The 21457-nt window shown below is 44.7% G+C and overlaps 2 protein-coding genes across 7 annotated transcripts; both read left to right on the forward strand.

The window, feature by feature from the left end:
* Window positions 1-580: 580 nt before the first annotated feature.
* ints13 (integrator complex subunit 13) lies at window positions 581-9460 on the forward strand. 6 transcript variants are annotated; one of them, XM_086058239.1, is made up of 18 exons: window positions 582-2041; window positions 2133-2378; window positions 2454-2528; window positions 2754-2956; window positions 3057-3137; window positions 3616-3706; window positions 3792-3920; window positions 4238-4261; window positions 5517-5601; window positions 5678-5770; window positions 5850-5939; window positions 7050-7228; window positions 7296-7460; window positions 7537-7691; window positions 8314-8565; window positions 8626-8756; window positions 9039-9171; window positions 9254-9460. In XM_086058239.1, the coding sequence occupies exons 2-18, from the start codon at window positions 2154-2156 to the stop codon at window positions 9288-9290; spliced, it is 2148 nt and encodes a 715-aa protein (XP_085914365.1). In that variant the 5' UTR covers window positions 582-2041; window positions 2133-2153; the 3' UTR covers window positions 9291-9460. The 6 variants fall into 6 exon arrangements, with proteins under 6 accessions (XP_085914369.1, XP_085914365.1, XP_085914364.1 ...); XM_086058238.1 differs by having other exon boundaries at window positions 583-2041; window positions 2128-2378; XM_086058240.1 differs by having other exon boundaries at window positions 588-2041; window positions 2128-2378; window positions 8314-8544.
* Window positions 9461-9997: 537 nt separating this feature from the next.
* ano6 (anoctamin 6) lies at window positions 9998-21225 on the forward strand. Its single transcript, XM_086058235.1, has 20 exons — window positions 9998-10273; window positions 13079-13149; window positions 13498-13626; window positions 14404-14469; window positions 14834-15127; window positions 15194-15307; window positions 15384-15499; window positions 16269-16403; window positions 16521-16626; window positions 16810-16870; window positions 16968-17113; window positions 17188-17265; window positions 17345-17573; window positions 18181-18350; window positions 18437-18534; window positions 18619-18749; window positions 18829-19034; window positions 19118-19314; window positions 20237-20342; window positions 20412-21225. The coding sequence occupies exons 1-20, from the start codon at window positions 10183-10185 to the stop codon at window positions 20634-20636; spliced, it is 2769 nt and encodes a 922-aa protein (XP_085914361.1). The 5' UTR covers window positions 9998-10182; the 3' UTR covers window positions 20637-21225.
* Window positions 21226-21457: the final 232 nt, after the last annotated feature.

The raw sequence follows: 21457 nt of genomic DNA on the forward strand, positions 1-21457 counted from the left end.
TTCTTGTTTTCATTTCACTTGCTCATTCATCTTCATCGTGAAGACGTCGGCCATTAATCCTTCCTGCCGGAGCTGAGGCAATCTCCCTCTTAACCCTTAAAATGTTTTGCCCTAATGACATTTTAATAGCGAGTCCTTCATTTTGGCCCCCTTTCGTCACTCCTTTGGGGTTTCAGGATAAGACAGTCAAGTGTGCAATCGATGATGAATGGACGCTCCCTTGCATCTGCTACTCACTATTTGAACTGGCCTTTGCAAAAACAACAAAGATCATGAAGTCCGACTTTAAAGAATACGTTTAGTGGCGGGATCATTCAAGTCTGACACGCTTAACAAGAATCCGATGGCTTTGGAACGCATGGTTTGGATTAATGATTAGTTTTATGTGTGCGACGCTGTAATGTGGGCCAGGCTGGGCCTTTTTTTTTTTTTTTTTTTTAAGCAAGTGGACTATCAACAAGAAGTGAGTCACTTCCTTTCCTTCCCCAGGAGACCTTCCGCGGCCATTATGGCCAGCTCGCAGTAACACGCCACATTGTACATACATTAGTATGTAACTTAATCATCAGACTGGACTGTCTGTTGCCAAGGAGATACTGTGACATCTGACATCCAAGAAAACAATGCAGCTGCTGTGGCTGTTTATCATCGTTGGCATGGGCCCATCACGACTTGTGCTTTTGTGTGTCATTAATACATATGGATATGTATATATATATATATATATATATATATATATAGTGTTCAACATATGAGTACACCCCCTTCGAAAATTTTTAAGAATTTATTCAATATCTCAAAAAGGTTTTTGAAGAATATACGCTTAACTCACAACATGAAAGTGAGGTTGATAATCGAATGCATGGATTACAAAATTTTCAGTTTAATCAATTTTACTAAGGCAAAAATAATAATAATTATGCAACTCACAACAAAAACGACACAAAACCACAAGTACACGCATAAATAAAAGTGAGTTAAAAATGTTTGTTAAATGGTTATTTTATTATATACAGTACAGGCCAAAAGTTTGGACACACCTTCTCATGCAATGCATTTTCTTTATTTCCATGACTATTTACATTGTAGATTCTCACAGAAGGCATGAAAACTGAATGAACACATGTGGAGGTATGTACTTTAAAAAAAGAAGAAGGTGAAAACATGTTTTATATTCTAGTTTCTTCAAAATAGTCACTCTTTGCTCTGATGTTTTTTTTGCACACTCCTCGATGAGCTTCAAGAGTGCAAGTCACCTGGAATGGTTTTCCAATAGTGTTGAAGGCGTTCCCAGAATTGAGAATGCCAAAAGCGTGCAAAGCAGTAATCAGAGCAGAGGGTGAAAACATGTTTTCAGTTATTTCACCTTTTTTTGAAATACAAGTTCACGTGTTCATTCTTCGTTTTGATGCCTTCAGTGAGAATCTATAATGTAAATAGCAACGAGAATAAAGCAAAACACGTTGAATGAGATGTAAGTGTGTGTCCAAATGTTTGGCCTGGACTGCACATATTCAGTTGCGCCTATTTATGTAATTTATATTTTCGTAACATTTTTTTTTTTGGTAGTCATTCTGTCTTCTGGTAGGAACGTTTGAGGCCGGAACTAATGGTATTCTTCGGGGGAAATAGTTTGTGACGGACTACTGCCGGCCATATTTCCGCAAATAACAATCCTAACTACTGTATTTTGTGCTGCGGTACACTTTGGAAACCATCATGGAGGACTGTGATCAAATTAACACATTTCATTTCGTGATAAGTATCCACTAGTCGCTGGTAATAAAAGTGAATCGGAAAAAATATAACGATAAAAGCTCCGATCGGCCATTGTACTGATGACTAGCGCGACAGTCACTTTAGCATGTAGCATCTCTATGTTTTGCTGTCGGTTATCATTAACATATCTTTAGAGTAATTTGAGATTTACTCATTTGGTTTACAGATAAATACATGTAACATCTAGCTATCTGTGAAAAGTGTAATTATGTTTCAAGCGACCATTTCCTGACCGGGAAGTTTTTAAGAAGATTTTCCTCACGTGAGTAATGAAAATCATAATAATGTGTCTTATTTGGATATTTATAGATATGTTGCATATGATTGTTGTCCCACTGTTCTTGTTAGTTCAGCATTCACCTTCTGCTTACAAGATGAAGATGTTCTCAGTAGCCCACAAGACTGTCTTTGTGGTGGACCACTGTCCCTACATGGCTGAGTCCAGTCGTCAGCAGGTGGAGTGTGACGTTCTAACCAAGAGCCGAGGCCAGGGTGTCATCCCTCTCGCCCCCGTCTCCAAATCTCTGTGGACGTGCGCTGTGGAGTGCTCCATGGAATACTGCCGCATCCTCTACGACATTTACCCGTTGGACAAATTGGTGAGTGAGTCCTTCGGTTTTGTTACTGCAAGGAGAGGCCAGATGCTTTCAAGTAAAATCTATATTTCTTTACAGATTAACTACATTGTGAGTGACTCGGAGTTCCACCTCTTGAATAGCTGGAAACGTGATTGCCAGAGCACTCACGAGGTTAGTTACATCAAACCTTTATCGAGCCAAGGCACATTTTATATTAGAAAAATGTCTCTTTTTTTTTTTGATACCGCCAGAAGGAGTACAGTATTACCAATTATGATCAACTCTGCCGTCACAGCGCAGCAGTTGGGAATCACTGCTTTAATCACGAGCCTGCGATTTTTCACATGTTCAAATGTGGAGTATGTACCGTTCCTTACATTTTTCCTTGTTCAACAGCTCATGTCATCGCTGGCGGCGGTGGGGCCCCCCAACCCGCGAGAGGACCCCGAGTGCTGCAGCATCCTGCACGGGCTGGTGGCGGCAGTAGAGTCGCTGTGCAAGATCACCGAGCTGCAACACGAGAAGCGCATCGCTCTGATGGACGTGGCTGAGCGGGTTGCCAACCGGGGTCGCATTATCTGTCTCACGAATGCTAAAAGGTAAACAACGCCGTGATGGAATGTTGAATATTATTATCGTCAATCGAAAGGGAAACGTAGTGTGTAGAGATAATGTTGATTTATTTTAATTGTTTTTCAGTGACACTCATGTACGCATGTTGGAAGACTGCATTCAGGAAACCATCATGGAGCAAAACAAGCTGGCAGCAGGGTCAGACAGGTCCGTTTGTTTATTTATTTTTATTACTATTATTAGGTAGTATGCTGACTTGCCGTAATGCCCGTGTATGTGGGAAAGGAGAATGAGGAGCAACGTTGTGTTTGCATCCAAGTAAAAAGTTCAACATTGTTTCCATCAATCCAAACCAAATTCTCCCAAACGCATTACGTGTTATGACTCCCTCCCTATGTCATGTTATTAATTAGGATGGTGGAATTGTTAGAAATAGCAGCCATTGTTAGCACAAAAGCTTCTGCTCGAAAGCAAATCACAATGTCAGGAAAAGCCTACCAGAACAGCTGAAGTTTGTGTAAGGTCTATCAGAGGCTTGTGCAGGTGATAGTTTTCAAATGATTTCTCTCTGCCACCTTTTTTATACCACAAAAAAAAAAAGATATTTGAGCAGGGGTGTGTTGACTTTTTATGGCCACTGTTCATGCGATGTATTCATATAGAGTGCCTCGTGGTTTGTTTTCAGGCTGATGGGCATCCAGCAGTGTGAGCTGGTCCTCATTCACATTTACCCCCAGGGCGACGACACGCTGGTGTCGGACCGGCCCAAGAAAGAGGTCGGTCGGCCGGCGCCGCTTGAAAGGCTTCCTCGTTGCTCTTCGCACGCCAAAGGATTCCTTCTTGAAGTTGTCTTTCCTTCAGGTGTCGCCTTTGCTGACCAGCGAGGTTCACAGCGTCCGCGCAGGGAGGCACCTGGCCAGCAAGTTGAACATCCTGGTGCAGCAGCACTTCGACTTGGCCTCCACCACCATCACCAACATCCCCATGAAGGTAGGCGCCCTTTGACCCCCGGCATCCGCACTCGCATTCAAATATCACTTTTTTTGTCTTTGCGTTGTAAGCATGTTCTGAAGAGCCGCATGCTTTGCTCCGCTCACGTCCGCTTTTGAGTTGTCCCTCTTTTCGCTTGCCCGCTCTACGCGCGAGCCCCTCCTCACTTCCAACCACTCACTTCACTTCACACTCTTTTGTTCTTTTTGTAGATATCTATTTGTTTATTTTTTTAATTCCTTTTGGTGCATCCCACCTGCATGTTGACGCGACTGAACCCTGCTGCTGGTTTCATGCTGTATTTTCTGTTTTGCTAGCCCACATTAAATGTTTGCGAACAGGTTAGTACTCGATTCGCACACACACACGCACGTGAGGAGGAAGGGGCAGTGTCCGAGTCATGTGTCGTGCATCTTTCTTTTTTTCTTATGTGTGTGCGTGTGTGTGTGTGTGTGTGTTGTAGGCTCTTTTGTTGCAAATGTTCATTTGTGATTGACGTGAGATGTTTCAAGAAAGGTAACTGTGGTCACATTGGGATATTGTGACTTTTGGGTTTTTTCATATGACTTCATGATGCGGTTGCATTCATTTGAACCTACTTTTAAACATTTATTTAAAATACATCGAATAGTGTTTATTGTAAAACGCATCAAAATGAGCGTTCACGCCGCCATTTTGGCAGTATAGAAAACACGTGCGCTACTTTGAGCAAACGGCAAACGGCACACTTCGACAATGATAGACAGTTGCTGTGGGCCGGCTGCCACGACGAGGAAAAAAGGATGGAGCGTTCTGCAGGCGAGCAAAAGAGGAAGCGATGCGTAGCCAACGGATGACAGCAGCCATAAAAAGGGTCAACAACAGGACGGAGGATTTGGGATCACTTCAGATCGGGCCAATCAATTACTGAATCAGTTCGCCGTGTAGCTCGATTGTATCGTTAGGATTCCGCCAACCAGCGTCGCCGAGTTGGGGGGGGAAAAAAAGCATTCCTGACACTTCACCGCCAACGTTAATATCATCCAACCTGAGCATGTTTTTCATGTCCTTTTCATCAAGTGAGTGTGAATTGTGAGTTGACGGTTAAACGCTAGTTTTATCCCTACTCGCCGTTGCCGTCCATTCACGTGGCGCGGCTACTATCCTGCCACAAGGGGGCGTCCGCATTTCTATATTGAAGGCAAAAGTCATTCACTCCTCTCATCGACATTGGCTCTTTTTTTTTTCTCACCCGAGAGGCAGTAAATCTTGCTTGTAATGAACATTTTGAAACGACTCGTAAGTCGCTGCTGAAAAGTCAAAAGAGTTTTATGTAGCAAATAAATTGTGACCAGCGTTGCCTCTTCTTCCTCTTTAAATGTGTTGATGTCTGTCTGTTCCTCCTCCACTTACAGTCAGCCACTGTGTGATCCTGACGACATCACTTAAGTGTTTAATTGAACGCACCTTTAGCTCTTAGCATATTAGCTTCCCCATCTCCTCTGATTGAAAACCTCATTCCTCAACCGGAACATGAAAAGAGCGGCGCGTGGCCATTTTTCTTCGACTTGATCTTAACGTGTCGTGTTTGTTTGTGTCTCTTCTGCGGCCGACCAGGAAGAGCAGCACGCCAACACGTCGGCCAATTACGACGTGGAGCTGCTGCATCACAAGGACGCCCACATGGAGTTCATTAAAAGCGGTGGGTAACCCGAAGGGCTTCCGAACTTCAAGAGGGCGCATTTCTATTCATTGCCATTTGGTGTTTTCTCGCACAGGAGATTTGCACATGGCCGGCACCAGCACGCGAGAAAATGGACTGAAAGAAACGGTCACGCTGAAATGGTGCACGCCGCGAACCATCTCCGTCGGTGCGTTCAAGCCAAACGAGGGCTGCCATGATTTTGAAACGGCGTGCTGACTAATCGGATGACCTTTGGCCCCATTTAGAACTGCATTACTGCACAGGAGCTTATCGCATCTCCCCCACGGACGTCAACAGTCGTCCTTCGTCGTGTTTGACCAACTTTCTCCTGAATGGTAAGTAAGCCGCAGTGGTGCCTTACTATAAATATGTATCAGTAAAATAAGGATTTTTTTGGGTGTGTGTTCAATAAAGTTACAAATGTAATATTTTCATGCTTCACTCTCTCTTATTGAGTCCATGACATACGTGTCCATTGCCAAATCAAAATGTTGGCTTTCATACAATGTCAAGGAGACTTTTTTTTTTCATATCGGGTTTGCTTGCACCGCTACAAGCTCAAAATGTTCTCATTTGCTCCATTGTTAAATTAAAATGGATGCGCCCTGAATATTTATGTGCTGTACAATTTTCTAGCGTGAAACATGTGACATGGGCGGCCATTGCTAAATTGTAAATAAGGCAATGATTGTGAATAGTGTTCTACTAGTACGTCGAGTGTTCCTTAAAATAATCATTGCCTAAATACAGTTTGGTTATATTCACATTTGTAGTACAATACGTTTTGTGAATGACCACATTTGGTCACAAATTTTCAATCTTCACGTGGAAACCTGAAAAATAATACGTTTGCAGATGTGAAAATTCCTGCTCACAGCGACAGAATGAATTTATTCCTAAACTCATTCAAACCTAAAAATGTTTTAACACATTTTTTTATACTTTGTCCTTCACTCCCCCCAAAAAATGTTTGTTTTTTAATGCTAGAGCATACAGAAGGCTTTGATGCAGCTTCCGGCATGAAGAGGTGGCTTAAAGCAATGATAGTTATTACAAAAAGTGGCCAGCAGGTGGAAGCAGAGCATAAGAGATCAACCAGGGCCATGTTGCAACAAACTCTTTTCCCACAGTTCTAAATAGATTTGTGAATATTGATAAAATGTCGCTATATTCTAATGCTAATTGCTGCAAAACGGAAACAGATAGAAATATACTTTTTTTTTTTCGATGAAAGAAGAGACTCTCATCTTTCTTTTGGCGGCTTCCATGTTTTTATAGCAATGGAACACAATATTTAGTGGGCCTTGCAAAAGCAGTCCAAATCCGTGAAAACAGCCGGGGCGAAGGGGGTTGCTTCAGTGAAAATGGCTGCCAGTGAATGAGTTAAGAACTCTGTTTGTCTTATTTGAATCTTCTCGGTCCATATTTGCTTTGGTTGTCTGCAGGTCGATCGGTGCTACTGGAGCAGCCCAGGAAGTCCGGGTCCAAGATCATCAGCCACATGCTCAGCAGCCACGGAGGCGAGATCTTCCTGCACGTGCTCAACAGCAATCGCTCCACACTGGAGGACCCGCCTTCCATCAGCGAGGGCTGCGGCGGCCGCGTGACGGACTATCGCATCACCGTACGTCTGTTCCAAAAATGCAAGCCAGGAGTCTTCCGTCTTTCCTCATTGCTTTTGTCTCTTTCAGGACTTTGGGGAGTTCATGAAGGAAAACCGCCTTACTCCGGTTTCGGAGGCCTCGCACCATCCGGCAGCCAAGTTGCCGGCGGATCGGGCCAAAGCTCAGCTCGAACGCCACACGCGTTACTGGCCCATGATAATCTCCCAGACCACCATTTTCAACATGCAGGCAGTGAGCGCGTCTTCCTTCGCCATCGCCACGCGAGTCGACCTGCCATCCTTCAGCGTCGTGTTTTCCGTCTTCGAAGGTGGTTCCTCTGGCTAACCTGATCGTGAAGGAGCTTCTGACTGAGGAGGACGTCCTCACCTGCCAGAAGACCGTCTACAACCTGGTGGACATGGAGAGGAAGAACGACCCGCTTCCGATCTCAACTGTGGGTTCCAGAGGCAAAGGCCCCAAAAGGTTGGTTTGGAAATAACGTGTTTGTCGTACACGTACATAAAAAGCGACATGATCAGAAATCAGGGACAAGCGCGGAAGTTTCAGCTGATGGTCGGGCTGAACCATTTATCGTTTTAAGACCGGAATTGCGATTGTCAAAGCGAAGTTTTTTTTTAAAGAGCTTTTATCCCCCAAAGTCCAAATTTAGCAAGCATGCTTCTTTATATCAGGCAAGGCAAACTTTTCATTTAGCGCTGAGACTTGCCAGGTCGACATCTTTGGGAGTATCTTTCGTCTTGCGTCTTCCTCCAAGCAATTTGATAGCTATGAGACCTTTCAAATGTATTTAAACATCCAATCTTTTTCACCTGATACCGGATCATCTGAATATCACATGATCGGATCTGGTTTCTGATCACGTGATTGGATTGGGACATCCCTAAAAAAAATGCAAAATCCAAAAAGAAGCAGACAAGAATGCATATGATACTTTCAGACCTTCACATTAAAATAATCCAACCAGAAATACTGCCATTATGATTTTTACACTTTTAAACTCAACATTACTGTGAAGACCAAAATGTTTTTGATTGTTTACAGTGTAAGAAATGACATGAGCCCAAATGACGTTTGTCCCCTGTAGAGACGAGCAGTACCGTATAATGTGGAACGAGCTGGAGACTTTGGTGAAAACCCACGCCGGGGCCACCGACAGGCACCAGAGGGTCTTGGACTGCATCGTGGCCTGCCGCAGCAAACCTCCTGAGGAAGAGGAGAGGAAGAAGCGGGGCAGGAAGAGGGAGGACAGGGAAGACCGGGTAGACAAAAACGGGGGCAAGGATGCCGAGGACAAAAGCTGGAAGGACTCCGAGAGGCCAGTTCTTTTCACGCGTGTGTACGCCAACCGGACGCTTCATCAAGTAATCATCACTTGACTCTGCTTTTTTCTTTTTAGGGTGAAAAGTGTGCCGGAAAAAGAGGATCAGGAGTCGGAAGTCATCAAGGATTCGCCGGACTCGCCAGAGCCACTGGTCAAGAAACCCCGTCTGGCCACTGACGAGGTGGAGTCACTAGAGGGCGCCAAAGGTACTTGAATAAGGCTTGTGTTTTCTTTTCACAAACTTTAGTGAGATATTTTGCTTGTTTTTTTTGAGGGGGTGCGGTCGGTTTCAGAATGGAATTTGTGACTTTTTTACTCATGACTGCCACCTCTGGCCTCAAGTGTAACTGCACCCCATTGGTGTCGTACGCTGGCTACAGAACACAAACTTTTGCCTGAACACTGAAGGGAAGATACAAGCTGATCAAGTTGAAAAGTCAGGGCTGTGACTCATCTGTCTGCATCTTCAATACTTTGCGTGGCCACAGGTCCCGTCTCGCTCCTCTCTCTGTGGACCAATCGGATCGCCGCCAAGTCCAGGAAACGCCGGGAATTTATGGGCAGAGCGCACTCAGTCAACAGCAAGTTTGAGCTGTACCAGCACCTCAAAGATGAAAACGGGTGAGTTGGGAGTTACAAAAAAAACAACTGGCCTGCGTATGCTTGAACATGATAAGTGAAATACATGTTTTCCTGTTTGCAGGATGGATGTCCATGAAAATGGCAAGGCCTCCAGATGATGCTTTTCCACCAAGCAGCGCTGCCTCCGTATGTTTTAAGCTTGGGTGTCAGTCTCGCCCTCAAACCACGATCTGCCAGTGAAATAAGGAATGTCACGTTTTTTAACCATTTTTGTAAATATACTCATGTATTATATACATTGCAATAAAAATGGATTGTGTTATGCTGACACTCTCTTCTTTATACACACCCGACAAATCTCCCATTAACTCAATGCGTTTAGAGAAAGACATTCCCACAAAGTTAGCTTGCTGAACAAAACAAAACAGATGCCATAGCATGCATGTACATTGAATATTCTGTTGAAGTTATGGAAACGACGACTTTAGAACTGCGCCAGTGAACAAAGCCAACCAAATCGAAGTGATCGCCACGATTGTGAAAATATAATTGAATTAGTTGAGGCGCAACATTTGGGAGTCATTTTGGTAAATAGTTTTGGGGTGGAAGAAAAGTTTTAGGCAGCTAATGAGGCCGCTGACTTGCTGTCATGTGTATTTAACTCCAAATTTGGATTTATGGGGTACAAAGTTCGAAAATGTATTTATTTCGGTTCCATACATAGTATAGAAAAGAAAAACGTTTCGTACTAATCACGAGTGATTTCACGGAGGCTGCCCGATGCCATCTTGGGTATCTGACGTCATCATACTTCACCAAATTTGGCCTTCCGGTGGAAAATGGAACGTTCGCGCCTCCTCCTCCCCCTCCGACCCCACCCGTTTCGTACCGCTTCTCTCAAGTCTCAACTTGGTCCAAAGTGTACCGAACGTCTGGTCAGTGTTGGCAAACGAACTTCAGAATGTACGCGGGCCGGCGCCGTTAAGCTGCTGCGATATCCGAACAAGCTACCGGGCGGCGAAAGCGAAAACTTGGGCTGGAAAAGCGAAAATGGAGAACGACATCCTGGAGATGGAATCCTTCTCTGACGTGGAAGAATTCGAGGCAGATGCCCGCTTGGAAATGATAGAGGAAGACGTCGGTGAGACAAACACTTGAGCCGCTTCTTGTACTTTTTTTATTGTGTATTTTGTTTGGAAACTTAATCAGACAATAGGCAGGCCACAAAAGCGCACATATTGAAGGGAAGTCAATTCCACGCTTCGTGAGTCATGACTTCGCAACCGTGTGTTGAAATCAAATCAGTGTGCATTAACATTTACAGTTGTGACGAGCTGGCAACAGAAACTTACTGTACGTTTTAAACCGATTTTGGGAGGGGGGGGGGGGGGGGCGTGTCTCCATGCTCTTTGAAAAAAAAAAAGAAGAAGAAGCTCTTTCGTGTTCCTCAGGGATGTCACATGGGTCCTCTTACATTTTCTTGGATGTTGTGGTTCTGCCTAGCAACAGCTCGTTTGTTGTTGCTTCCATTCCTTGAGCGGAACCGCGCGGCATTTTAGAAGTAAGACAAAATGAAGTCCAACCTGTCTTTGAAGAGGAAACTTTTTTGTTTTGTTTTTTGCAACCGATCACATACAAACACTCACATTCTCACCAATGGAGAGCCAAACTTGGGTTTTGGGGGCAGCATACAGAAAATGAGAAGGATGTAAGGGTCGCTTTTAAATTCTTTGACTTGAATTTAAACACACTGACCTAAATAAAGCAATCCGTTATTTATTGTTTAAAGGTACAGTGTGTAATAAGTGACCACTAGATGTCGCTATAGCATAGAATGCAGCCCAAACGCATGCAAGCCTACCACCAATTCTTATTTTGTGTGAGCAAACGAGCATCTGGCGAGTGACGGCGACTTGGCAGCCGTTGCGAAGCCCAGCAAATGACACCAAAAGAGCGAGCGAGCCGGATTTAGCCGGAGCAGCTAACCAGGGTGAGTTAGTCAGAGCCATAGGCTAGAGTGGCTAACAAGAGCGGCTAGCGGGAGAAGCTAGTTAAAAAAAAAAGAAGAAAGAAGCTAGTAAAAGCTTGCAAGAGTAAAGCAGAAGGTGACAAGCGACGTGAGCCCGAATTACGGGACTCAGCGACAACCCCCAAATGTCGAAGGTCAGCGGCGGTCGACCCATCGGGTCCGACACTCGATGCAACGCCACCCGGGCTAACGAAGGTCTTGTGAGGTGAGGCGGCAGTCATGTCATATAATTAGCGATTACTTGACCTCTCATTATATCAAAACTAAATGTACGTTGATGTGATAGAAAATATGTTTTTCTATATTATTGAAAGCAATAGTGGGTTTTTTAATTAAATGAATTATTAGTTCACCACTAGCTGGCGCTATTAGCTAAAGGTTACACGCTGCGACGAGTTTCGTATTTTCACAGTTTTGGGATGGCCTCGATCTTATATCCTACGAGACGAGACGCATCCATCGACTGAACAGTGACCAAAACCCATCTCCACATTCCGAACCCAAACGAGCCGTTTCCAATGACCTCTGTCTGTTTTTGAAAGAGGCTTATTCAAATTCATGACGTGGAAGAAACCATTTTTGCTTACAAAATGGAATTATTCACCACATTATTATTTTAGTTGTACATAGTTAATTTGTATCTTTGTATATCTAGAAAAGCTCTAAGAAATATCAACTCATTTATAAGTAGGCTACGTAATAGCGGCACTCACAAGCAGGATATTATTGACCCCCCCCCCCCCCCCCATAATCAAACAAACATCAGTGAGTGCACTTTGCTGTAATTGATGATCAATTATTCACACTCACACACTGGGAGCGTTCTTAAGACTGAAAACATGTCAACATAATATATAGAAAAGTGTGACCTTCCCTCCTAAAACACACACAGGAAGTAGTACTCACAAATTCACACCTTTTGGACCTTTTCCGCCAAAACTGGAACTGACGTCCTGACTTGTCATCTCAACTTCCGGTTCCTTATATTGACCGTCTTTACGTTTAGTGATCTAAGAGAGCCCGTTTTAAGGTAAGAACAAGTGAGGGCGCTGTCGGTCGCGGTTTGGAACGCCTCAACGGGCCTCAACGGGGCCGCAAAAACATTTGGACTCAGCGGATTTTAGACTGCACAAACTCCATTTATGATTATTTTTGAAACCCTCTGCAGATAACAAATTTGTAGTCACAAGTCCGTACCAGTAATAAACTCACAAACCCGGAATCCAGGTGCTTTTTTTTGGGGGGGGGGGGGGTGCGTACCCCCCTGATCGCTCGCAGCCATTTCTTTCTTTTTTCGCGGCCCCTTCGGGCAGGAATGCGATCACACTTTTTGTCGGGCCTCCAATTGATGGCACAACAGAAATAAACCATCCTCCTCCAAACGTGCAAAAAGCATCAAAGTACATGTAAAAAGCGCATGTTTGAACCTGCAGCCTGGGCTAAAATAAATAACAGTCAAAGAATGCATATACGTGTGAGATTATCGTGCGGCAGGCGGAATGCGCTTGAGAGGAAGTGGTTACAGAACTTTTACAGATGCAAATTTATACTTTTTGTACAGGTACAAAAAATGTTTTGTACAGATACAAATCATGACTTTTACAGGGACAAATTTGTTTTTACAGATACAAATTTGTTTTACACATACACTTTTTTTTTTTACAGGTACAAATTTCTTTTACAGATACAATTTTTTTTTTTACAGGCACACATTTTTTTTACAGATACAAATTTAGACTTTTTTCTACAGGTACAAATTTTTTGCACAAGTTAGTTTTGCACCATATTTACCTCCATAGGTTCGGCTGCAAGTCTCTGTAGATAATCATATCGACTGAAACTAGAGATTTGACGCACGTTGGCTGCCTCCTGCAAAATGTCCCATTTTTATCAATCCATCATTTTTTCCTTCTCCAGTTTACCCCGAGGAGTTTCTGCCAACGTATCACGGAATTCAGGAAGGTTCGACGGTCGTCAAAGTGCAACTGGTGAGTTCTGAGTGTCGCACATTTCCACGCAGCTCAGTAAAAGTAAAAGTAAAAGTAAAAGTATCATGTAAAAGTTGACTTCAAAATGGGACAATCCTGCATTATAAGACCCCCCCCCCCCCCCCAGTGACCCTCTATTAGATGATAATCCACTCTTAATAACCACAATGTTGAAAGTTGCTACACGTGCTTTGTCATGTCGTAATGTTTGCTCATCCCACATCGCCCGTATAAACCGCAATGACATTTAAAACCCTGGGCGGACGGACGGACGGACACACGCCGATGGCGGACGAGCACGGGTTTCAGTGTGCCGACGTACCTGACGAGCCGCGCTTTTGCCCGCAGGCCGAGTTCAACGACAAGCCCGATTCGCTCTTCTTCAACGACGGCGTCCGTCGCGTCGACTTCGTTTTGGTCTACGAGGACGAGGACAGGAAGGAGTTTGACAAGAGACACACGTTCGCACGGCGAAAGGTATTTTTCATCAACTCTTCTTAACGGTGCAAATGGCAATGAGTGTCAGTTTCGGACCACAAATCATTCCATTCAAAATGACAACATTTACAACATGCAGCTCAGTTGACAGTTTTTTATTCAGTACGGGACTTAAAAAAATATATTTTACTGCATGCAGTTGCTCGAACCCTAACCCTACATTTTAATTTATTTTTAAGAACAGCGCTGTTGTATTCATCTTAAATACATTTGTGTTTAATCTTAGAACTGTTTGTTTTTAAACAGTCATTTAACTCCAATTCAATTTTCATTTAATGTTCATGAGACATTTTGAAAATTTAATGTTTTTGTCCTCTCCAGTTTGCATATTGGAGCGAGCGAGCGTGCATTTGAAACGTGTTTGGTCGTTATTGACTCTCGACTAATGTTTGTACAGGGAGGTTTCGTTTGCATGATTTTAAATGTATCACAACAGTTCGTATTTATTATAAAGTTGCTCTTTTCTTACGAGCTCAAATCCCTGCCAGGCGACGAATGCGTGTTGTGACATCACAGAAACTTTAAGGCGATCGCTTGGCCAAGTGTGCCGTTTTGGAATCAGCCGCTCGTGAGCTTTTTTTATTATTATTTTTTCCTTCGTTAAAGAGCAGCTCAGCCAAAACAAACGGCGACGGTCGTCGGCGTATGTTCGGCCTTCTCACGAAATGATGACCAAACTTGGAAGTCGCAAAATTCAGGTCGTCCCAAATGCGCTTGAAACGTGAAACCATCAAGTCGCTTTGTTGTCTTGTGCAGCGACGGCGGGAATATTTTGAGGCCAGCCTGATGAAAATGGGAATGGAGTTGGAAGCCACGCGATCGGTAAGTAACTTCTTGTCGCTTTGACAGTAAACAAAAAAGACTCTCATCAAGTCTTGGATTCGTACAAATCTGTGCTTTTGCTTGGTGTGATTTTTCCAAATGAATATTCGGCAATCCAAAGTGTTGAAAATGGCTTTGCTGTCTTGGATGATGCAAAATGAATTGACCGCTTTTGGGGTCTCCTTATAAAGAACCAATAAAGCAATTATTGGATGAGATCAATGAATTAGTACGTTTCAATCAACCCGCAAAAAAAAAAAAAAATCAATCAATATTGCTGGGTGGAGCCGATTGAAGATGTCGCAATCGGACGGCCACGCGCCATGTTTTGCCCAAGCTGAATTTGAATGCGGCGCCGATCCAGGTGGCGGACGAGCACCTGGTGTTCGTCAAGGTGCACATGCCGTGGGACACGCTGTGCACGTACGGCGAAGTCCTGCACATCAAGCTGCCCATCCAGCCCAACGACTTGTCGTCGCAGCGCTCGCCGTGGTGGCAACAATGGCTGTCCGCCGTCACCGAGCCGTTCTACCCGGACCCGAGCCTCATCAGCAAGGAGGCCGAGTTCTTCACCGCCCCCTTTGAGAAGGACCGCCTGGACCAGTTCTACGTCAAGGACAGGGACGTGTTCTTCACGTCGTCCATGCGCAGCAGGATGGTGAGTTTGCGCCTCAAAATGGCCCCCAAGAGCGCCGCCGTCAAAAGCGACCGCGCTGTCTTCCAGGCTTATTACATCCTCAGCCGAGCTCCTTACGAGACGCGCGGCAGCGTGAAAAAGTTTGGCATCCGGAAACTCTTAGGCGGCGGCGTTTACAAAGCCGCCTATCCTCTCCACGACGTAAGTGTCCCCGGGGCCGCGTTGGGCCGCAGGAGGACATTCGTTGGACGTTTATGCGTCTGGTGTGTTGATGCAGTGCAGGTTCAACGTCAAGTCGCAGGAAGAAGGCTGTCCCAACGAGAGGTTCCGCCTCTACAGTGAATGGGCCCACCCCAAAAGTTTCTACAAGATGCAGCCTCTAAACCTCATAAGGTGACGATTCTTCATTATTGATACTTTTGACTTCCTTTTGGCTTTTTTAAATTCACTTCATTTTCATGAGTTTTTCTTTGGTTATAATTTTTTTCAAAAACGCTTCATTTGACTTTTTATTAGTTGAAGTATTGTTTTTGGTTTTTTGGCAAATTTGTGGCATGCAAGCCCAAAAAATCATTCACTTCATGTAATAAGGTGACGTAAACTACATTTCCCAAAAGCGACTGTTTAACCTTCCTGCCGAAATAAATACATGTAATAAACCCCCAAAATGTGTATGAAATTAATTAATAGACAAAAACAAAAGACATTATTGCAACCATCAGTTAGTTTTGATTAGTTTCTGTTTTTTAACTCCTTTTAATTTATTTTTGTTCAAATGTTTTGGGAATTTTAGTTTGACTTATTTCGTTTGTTTTCTGTGGCTCCCACGTCACTCGCCAAGCCAAGCCCCGCCTTTTAAAGCAACGCACACTCAAAAGTCGCAGATTCTTACAGTGTGAAATGTGAGGGTGGGGAACCCCGAGTAGTATTTTGTGTATATTTTGTTGTTTAATAATATTAACTCCGTGTTTATCTGATGAATTGATACAATAGACCAACAACTGAACAATAACTTTCCGTTTGACGAAGCAGGCCCGTATATAATTAAATATATCATTCATTTGAGACGAGACATTTTTGTTTGGCATTCTGTTGTGTCATTTTTACAATGTCAAAGCTTGCACCCTGGATGGAAAACAGTGCTGTAAAAAAATGTTCACAGGAAGTACTACGGGGAGAAAATTGGCATTTACTTTGCCTGGCTGGGCTTCTACACGGTCATGCTGGCTCTCGCCGCGGTCGTCGGTCTCAGTTGTTTCATCTACGGCTACAAAACGCAAGAAACCAGCACGTGGAGGTACTCGTCACACACACGCGGACTTCGGCACTCGACCGTGAGTCCATTGCAGCTTTTCCGTCCGCAAATTTGCTGCCTTTTACACGCGCGGCGTCTGCTGTCTTGTGCGTTTTGCAGCAAAGAAGTTTGCGACCCGGACATCGGCGGCAAAATAATCATGTGCCCGCAGTGCGACCGGGAGTGCAAATACTGGCGCTTAAACAGCACCTGCGAAGCTTCCAAGGTCAGTCGGCAGCGCTGGACCGTCAGCAATCGCAGCAGTCGCTCGGGTGTGCGTCTTGACCTCGGACCCGGAGTCGGACTCACCCGAACCCGTGGGCTTCCATTGAACGCGGGTTAAAAACCGCCGGTTGAGGGATATCGGGCTCAACCGCCAATCACGGTCTTTGATCTTTCTGTTTTGTAGAAACTCTGCATATTTGACAATTTTGGCACGCTGGTGTTTGCAGTTTTTATGGCAATCTGGGGTGAGTCGCTCTTTTTTTTCTTCTTTTTTTTTTTTCAAACATGACTCCGCTGCGCCTCTAATCAGCAGATGCGTTTGTCCTCGTTTCCTCGCCGCAGTGACGCTGTTCCTGGAATTTTGGAAGCGCTACCAGGCCGAGCTGGAATACCAGTGGGACACGGTGGAGTTCCTGGAGCAGGAGGAGCCGCCTCGGCCGGAGTACGAGGCCAAGTGTGTGTACGAGAGGAAAAACCCCGTCACGGGGGTGAGTCGCGCTCTCGCGCTCGTCACCACAAGATGCCAAAGGTTTCGGGAGCCTAATGCGTGTGCGTGACTCAGGTGAAGGAGAAAGTGCCATACACGGCCTGCGGACGCTGCGTTCGGGTGTCAATAGGAATGGGGACGGTTTTATTCTGGGTAATGTCACCCTCCCGTTGAAATTCCTTCCTAGAAGTCCAAATCCCTCCTGATGACGCTTTTGATCTTTGCGTGACAGATCCTGCTCATCGTGGCCTCCATCGTGGCCATCACCGTGTACCGCCTGGCCGCCTTCTTCGCCTTCTCGGCCCGGCTGCGAGCGCAGGACCTGAAGGAGCTGGAGCCCCTCAAGGAATACGTGACGCCGCAGATGGCCACGTCAGTCACCGCCTCGCTCATCAGTTTCGTGGTCATCATGATTCTCAACATGTTATACGAGCGGGTCGCCATCTGGATCACCAACTTTGGTGGGTGGCTCAAATGAAACGCTGTGAAAACTACAATGACAACATAACACTTCTTTATCCTCTGCAAAGAATGACTGGTCTTACTGTATGTTTGTATTATACTGCCCCCGGTGGCCAAATAACACACATAAAAGCTGCAATAAGTACGTACATGTGACCCATTCCCACAAAAGGGTCCGTCTGCATGTCGGCGTTTTGAGTTGGTGACAAAAGTAGAACGTTTGGACAAAAATGGCGATTTTGGAAAACCACCACCTTGATTAAGAGCTTTCTATTTTCATTTGCCAGCAGCACAAAAGTTACAATTGGAATAGAAGTGTATGAAAAGAAGTAAGTATTAGAACAAGTGCATCTTCCTTGGAGGGGGGGGGGGGGGGGTTGTTTATCAATCAACTTTCTTGTCACAAACCACACCAAATATCAAATGTGTCATTCCACAATTGGAGAAGTTCAAACTTCTAAATAAATAAACCTCCACTTTTCTGATTTTCTGCTACATATTCATCGATAATTGCTGATAAACTATCAACGGCTTGATTAGCACATCTTACAGATCAATAACATTCTTTTTTTTCATCCCAAACCCAAACATTGTCCCACCTCTCAGAGCTGCCAAGGACCAAGACGGACTACGAGAACAGCCTGACGCTCAAGATGTTCCTCTTCCAATTCGTCAACTACTACTCGTCTTGCTTCTACATCGCCTTCGCCAAAGGAAAAGCCGTCGGCTATCCCGGACGGCCCGTGTACCTCCTGGGAAAATACCGGAACGAGGAGGTACGCTTGCGTCCCCTCTTGTTGCGCAGCGACTCTCGGAACGCGTTTGTATCGGTGTTGTTGTTTTTCTTCTGTTTTAAAATCAGTGCGATCCCGGCGGTTGTCTGATTGAACTGACCACTCAGCTGTCAATCATCATGGGCGGGAAAGCCATCTGGAACAACATCCAAGAGGTCCTGTTACCGTAAGGACGACAAACCGCGCAATGAGCTCCAAGAATGCCACGACAGCTCAGCTGAACTCTGACCCCGGTCCGTGCGTCTCGCAGGTGGGTGAAAAATCTGATCTTCCGCTACTGCACGCGCGCGTCGTCGCCGAAGCTGGTTCCTCGCTGGGAGCAGGACTACCGGCTGCAGTCCATGTCCGAACTGGGACTCTTCTATGAGTACCTGGAAATGGGTGAGAGTTCAACCATCTCAAAAAGGACACGGGTGCGGTACGAACGTGTCGTAATGATGCGTTCCCCCGTCCCGCGTAGTCATCCAGTTCGGCTTTGTCACGCTCTTCGTGGCCTCCTTCCCGCTGGCTCCGGTCCTGGCGCTGGTCAACAACCTGTTTGAAATCCGCGTGGACGCCTGGAAAATCACCACGCAGTTCCGCCGCATCGTTCCCGAGAAGGCGCAGGACATCGGCGCCTGGCAGCCCATCCTTCAGGGCGTGGCCATCCTGGCCGTCGCCACCAACGTGAGTCGCCGCCCGGGCCAGTTTGACGTCCTGCGTCCGCCGCGTCACAAAATGGTGGTTTCCCTCGCTGTTGGTGAGTCCAGGCTATGATCATCGCCTTCACCTCCGACATGATCCCGCGCCTGGTCTACTACTGGTCTTTCTCCGTGTACCCGTACGGGGAGCAAGACTCGCAAAGCATGCGGGGCTACATCGAAAGCTCCCTCTCCGTCTTCGACATCGCCGATTTCTCCAACCACAGCAGGCCGCTGAGCGCGCCGTACAATATCACCACCTGCAGGTACAAAGTTGTAAATACCTGGCCAATATCTCATGTGTGTATAAATCAGGACATTTCTAACTCTCAGGGAATTTTCATGACCTTCAAGTTTTTGTGCCTTTTTTCCTTTGGGATTAGGAATTAGTTTAAAAAAAACAAACACAGCAAAGTAGTTTGTCAGAGTATTCATGTCAGTGGTTCTAGGCACTGAACCCCACCACTTTCTTATGCACATTCGCCGAACCCTTCTTTATTGAAGAATAAAATATGTTTCATTTGATATTGTTATATTTTAGGCCTTTTCAACTCTATATTTAGAGATCACTTCAAAACAACCACTGCTGTTTTCTTATGACGGAACCCAGGGGCAGCAGATACAATGAAAACCGCAGAGGCCTCGGAATTGAACCCTGTGGAACACCATACGTTCCGTTATACATTTGAATTCATATTGCACATATTCGTCCAACCCCTTTCTTTTTTTGCTTGGCATAGTTAGTATGAAGGCATTGCAGTAATAATCATAACAGCTGTGTGTCACCTCGTGAGCGAGCGCACCAAATTGCACCTGCAGCACAAATAGGCCGAGCAATGTAGCGTGATCACCTGCGGCCAATGATGGCCAAGCGAGGCGTACCATCACCAATCATTTGAGTACCGCCGAACCCCTGAGACTGACTCACAAAACCCGTGGGGTTCAATCAAACCCAGGTTAAGAATCTCAAAGTGAAAAGATGATATTTTATTATCATAATACATATTTGTATTTTCTTATGTAAAAAACAAATAGTGTATACGGTATCCTTTTCAGAACTCTGTTTTCTAATGTAGCAAGTAAAAAGCCTTCAGAAAAAAAAATGCGTACGTAAACATGCCTTAAAAAGTATAGTAACTAAGTATTTCTACTTTGTTACTTCTCACCAAATGTTTTTTTTTTTTTCAGGTATCGTGATTTCCGCTACCCTCCCGGGCACCCGAAAGAGTACGAGTACAACATCTACTACTGGCATGTGATCGCTGCCAAAATGGCGTTTATTATAGTTGTCGAGGTAAGCGACACAAGCAGCAAAAATAATAATAATAATCATTTGGAGTTACTGATGAATGTCTTTTGGCAGCACATTGTTTACCTGACCAAGTTCATCCTGTCGTACGTCATCCCCGACGTGCCGTACGCCGTCAAAGAGCAAATCAAGCGGGAGAAGTACCTGACTCAGGTGATCCTGCACGAGACCAACCTCAAGCTGGTCACCAAGCGCTTGAAGCCGGCCCACGACGTCACGCGCAGGAACTCCCACGGCAAGCCGGCCAAGGAGGAAATTGCGCTGGATTTCGATTGTTGAAACGAACGGACCATTTTAAGCAAGCAAGTTGGACAATAGAAGGAGAAACACTCCTCGCGTGCTGAGAGCAGAAAACCATGTGAAGTTGCTATTGACGTTGCAGAAAGGTTCACGTGAGATGAGTTTTACGCTTTTTAAATTCGGACATATTTCAGTATTATTGAAAGCCATAGAGATTAACGTACACTTTGTTTTCTACTTTACAATCAATTCGTGAGAGAAAAGTGGAATCATTTGAACTCTGGGTTGAGACGTTTGGATCATTTTAACAGCAAATAGTCTGTTTGAAATCTGTCCAAATATTGAACGTTTTTCGTCACTGTGCCAAAGTTTGATTCAGTTTCTGCTAAAATGAGGATTTTTGTTGAAAAGTCCATTTATTCTGCTGCACTTTTCCCCCCCGAATGGACGGACTTCCAACTATGTGACCACTGCACTGCACATTATTTTTGACTGCATGTTGGAACCTGTGTTAGTTATGTGTAATACCTCTGCTGTATTATTGCCACACGCTATGATGGCACTATAACCACTATAAAGGGCCTCTCTTCTTTTATACAGAGATATTAAATTGTTTTAGTAAGAAAAAGTGTGCTCGAAGTAATTTTTTTGTCATTGAGCAGGGTAACAAAGCAAAATTGGTTCATATTAATAATAATAAGAATGCATTGTATTTATAGGCGCCTTTCGAGACACTCAAGGACACCGTCGAATTTTTTAATTAAAAGCACTGAAATATTTTTGGTACTTGGCCAGAATTGTTACTTCAATTTAACTAATTGCGCATGACGTCTTAAGTTAAGATTTTACACAACAAAAAT

This window comes from Leptonotus elevatus, chromosome 17 (genome assembly GCF_054856555.1).
Source record: "Leptonotus elevatus isolate MCC_2025b chromosome 17, RoL_Lele_1.0, whole genome shotgun sequence".
NCBI lineage: Eukaryota > Metazoa > Chordata > Actinopteri > Syngnathiformes > Syngnathidae > Leptonotus > Leptonotus elevatus.

Bases quoted from the DNA above. Each gene is read 5' to 3' on its own strand.
- ints13 (XM_086058239.1), top strand. From the start codon at position 2,154: ATGAAGATGTTCTCAGTAGCCCACAAGACTGTCTTTGTGGTGGACCAC. The intron at 2,529-2,753 runs GTTAGTTACATC...CTTGTTCAACAG, and splicing joins ATTGCCAGAGCACTCACGAG to CTCATGTCATCGCTGGCGGC. The intron at 5,602-5,677 runs GTGGGTAACCCG...TTTCTCGCACAG, and splicing joins CATGGAGTTCATTAAAAGCG to GAGATTTGCACATGGCCGGC.
- ano6 (XM_086058235.1), top strand. From the start codon at position 10,183: ATGGAGAACGACATCCTGGAGATGGAATCCTTCTCTGACGTGGAAGAA. The intron at 17,574-18,180 runs GTGGGTGGCTCA...CCCACCTCTCAG, and splicing joins CATCTGGATCACCAACTTTG to AGCTGCCAAGGACCAAGACG. The intron at 20,343-20,411 runs GTAAGCGACACA...GTCTTTTGGCAG, and splicing joins CGTTTATTATAGTTGTCGAG to CACATTGTTTACCTGACCAA.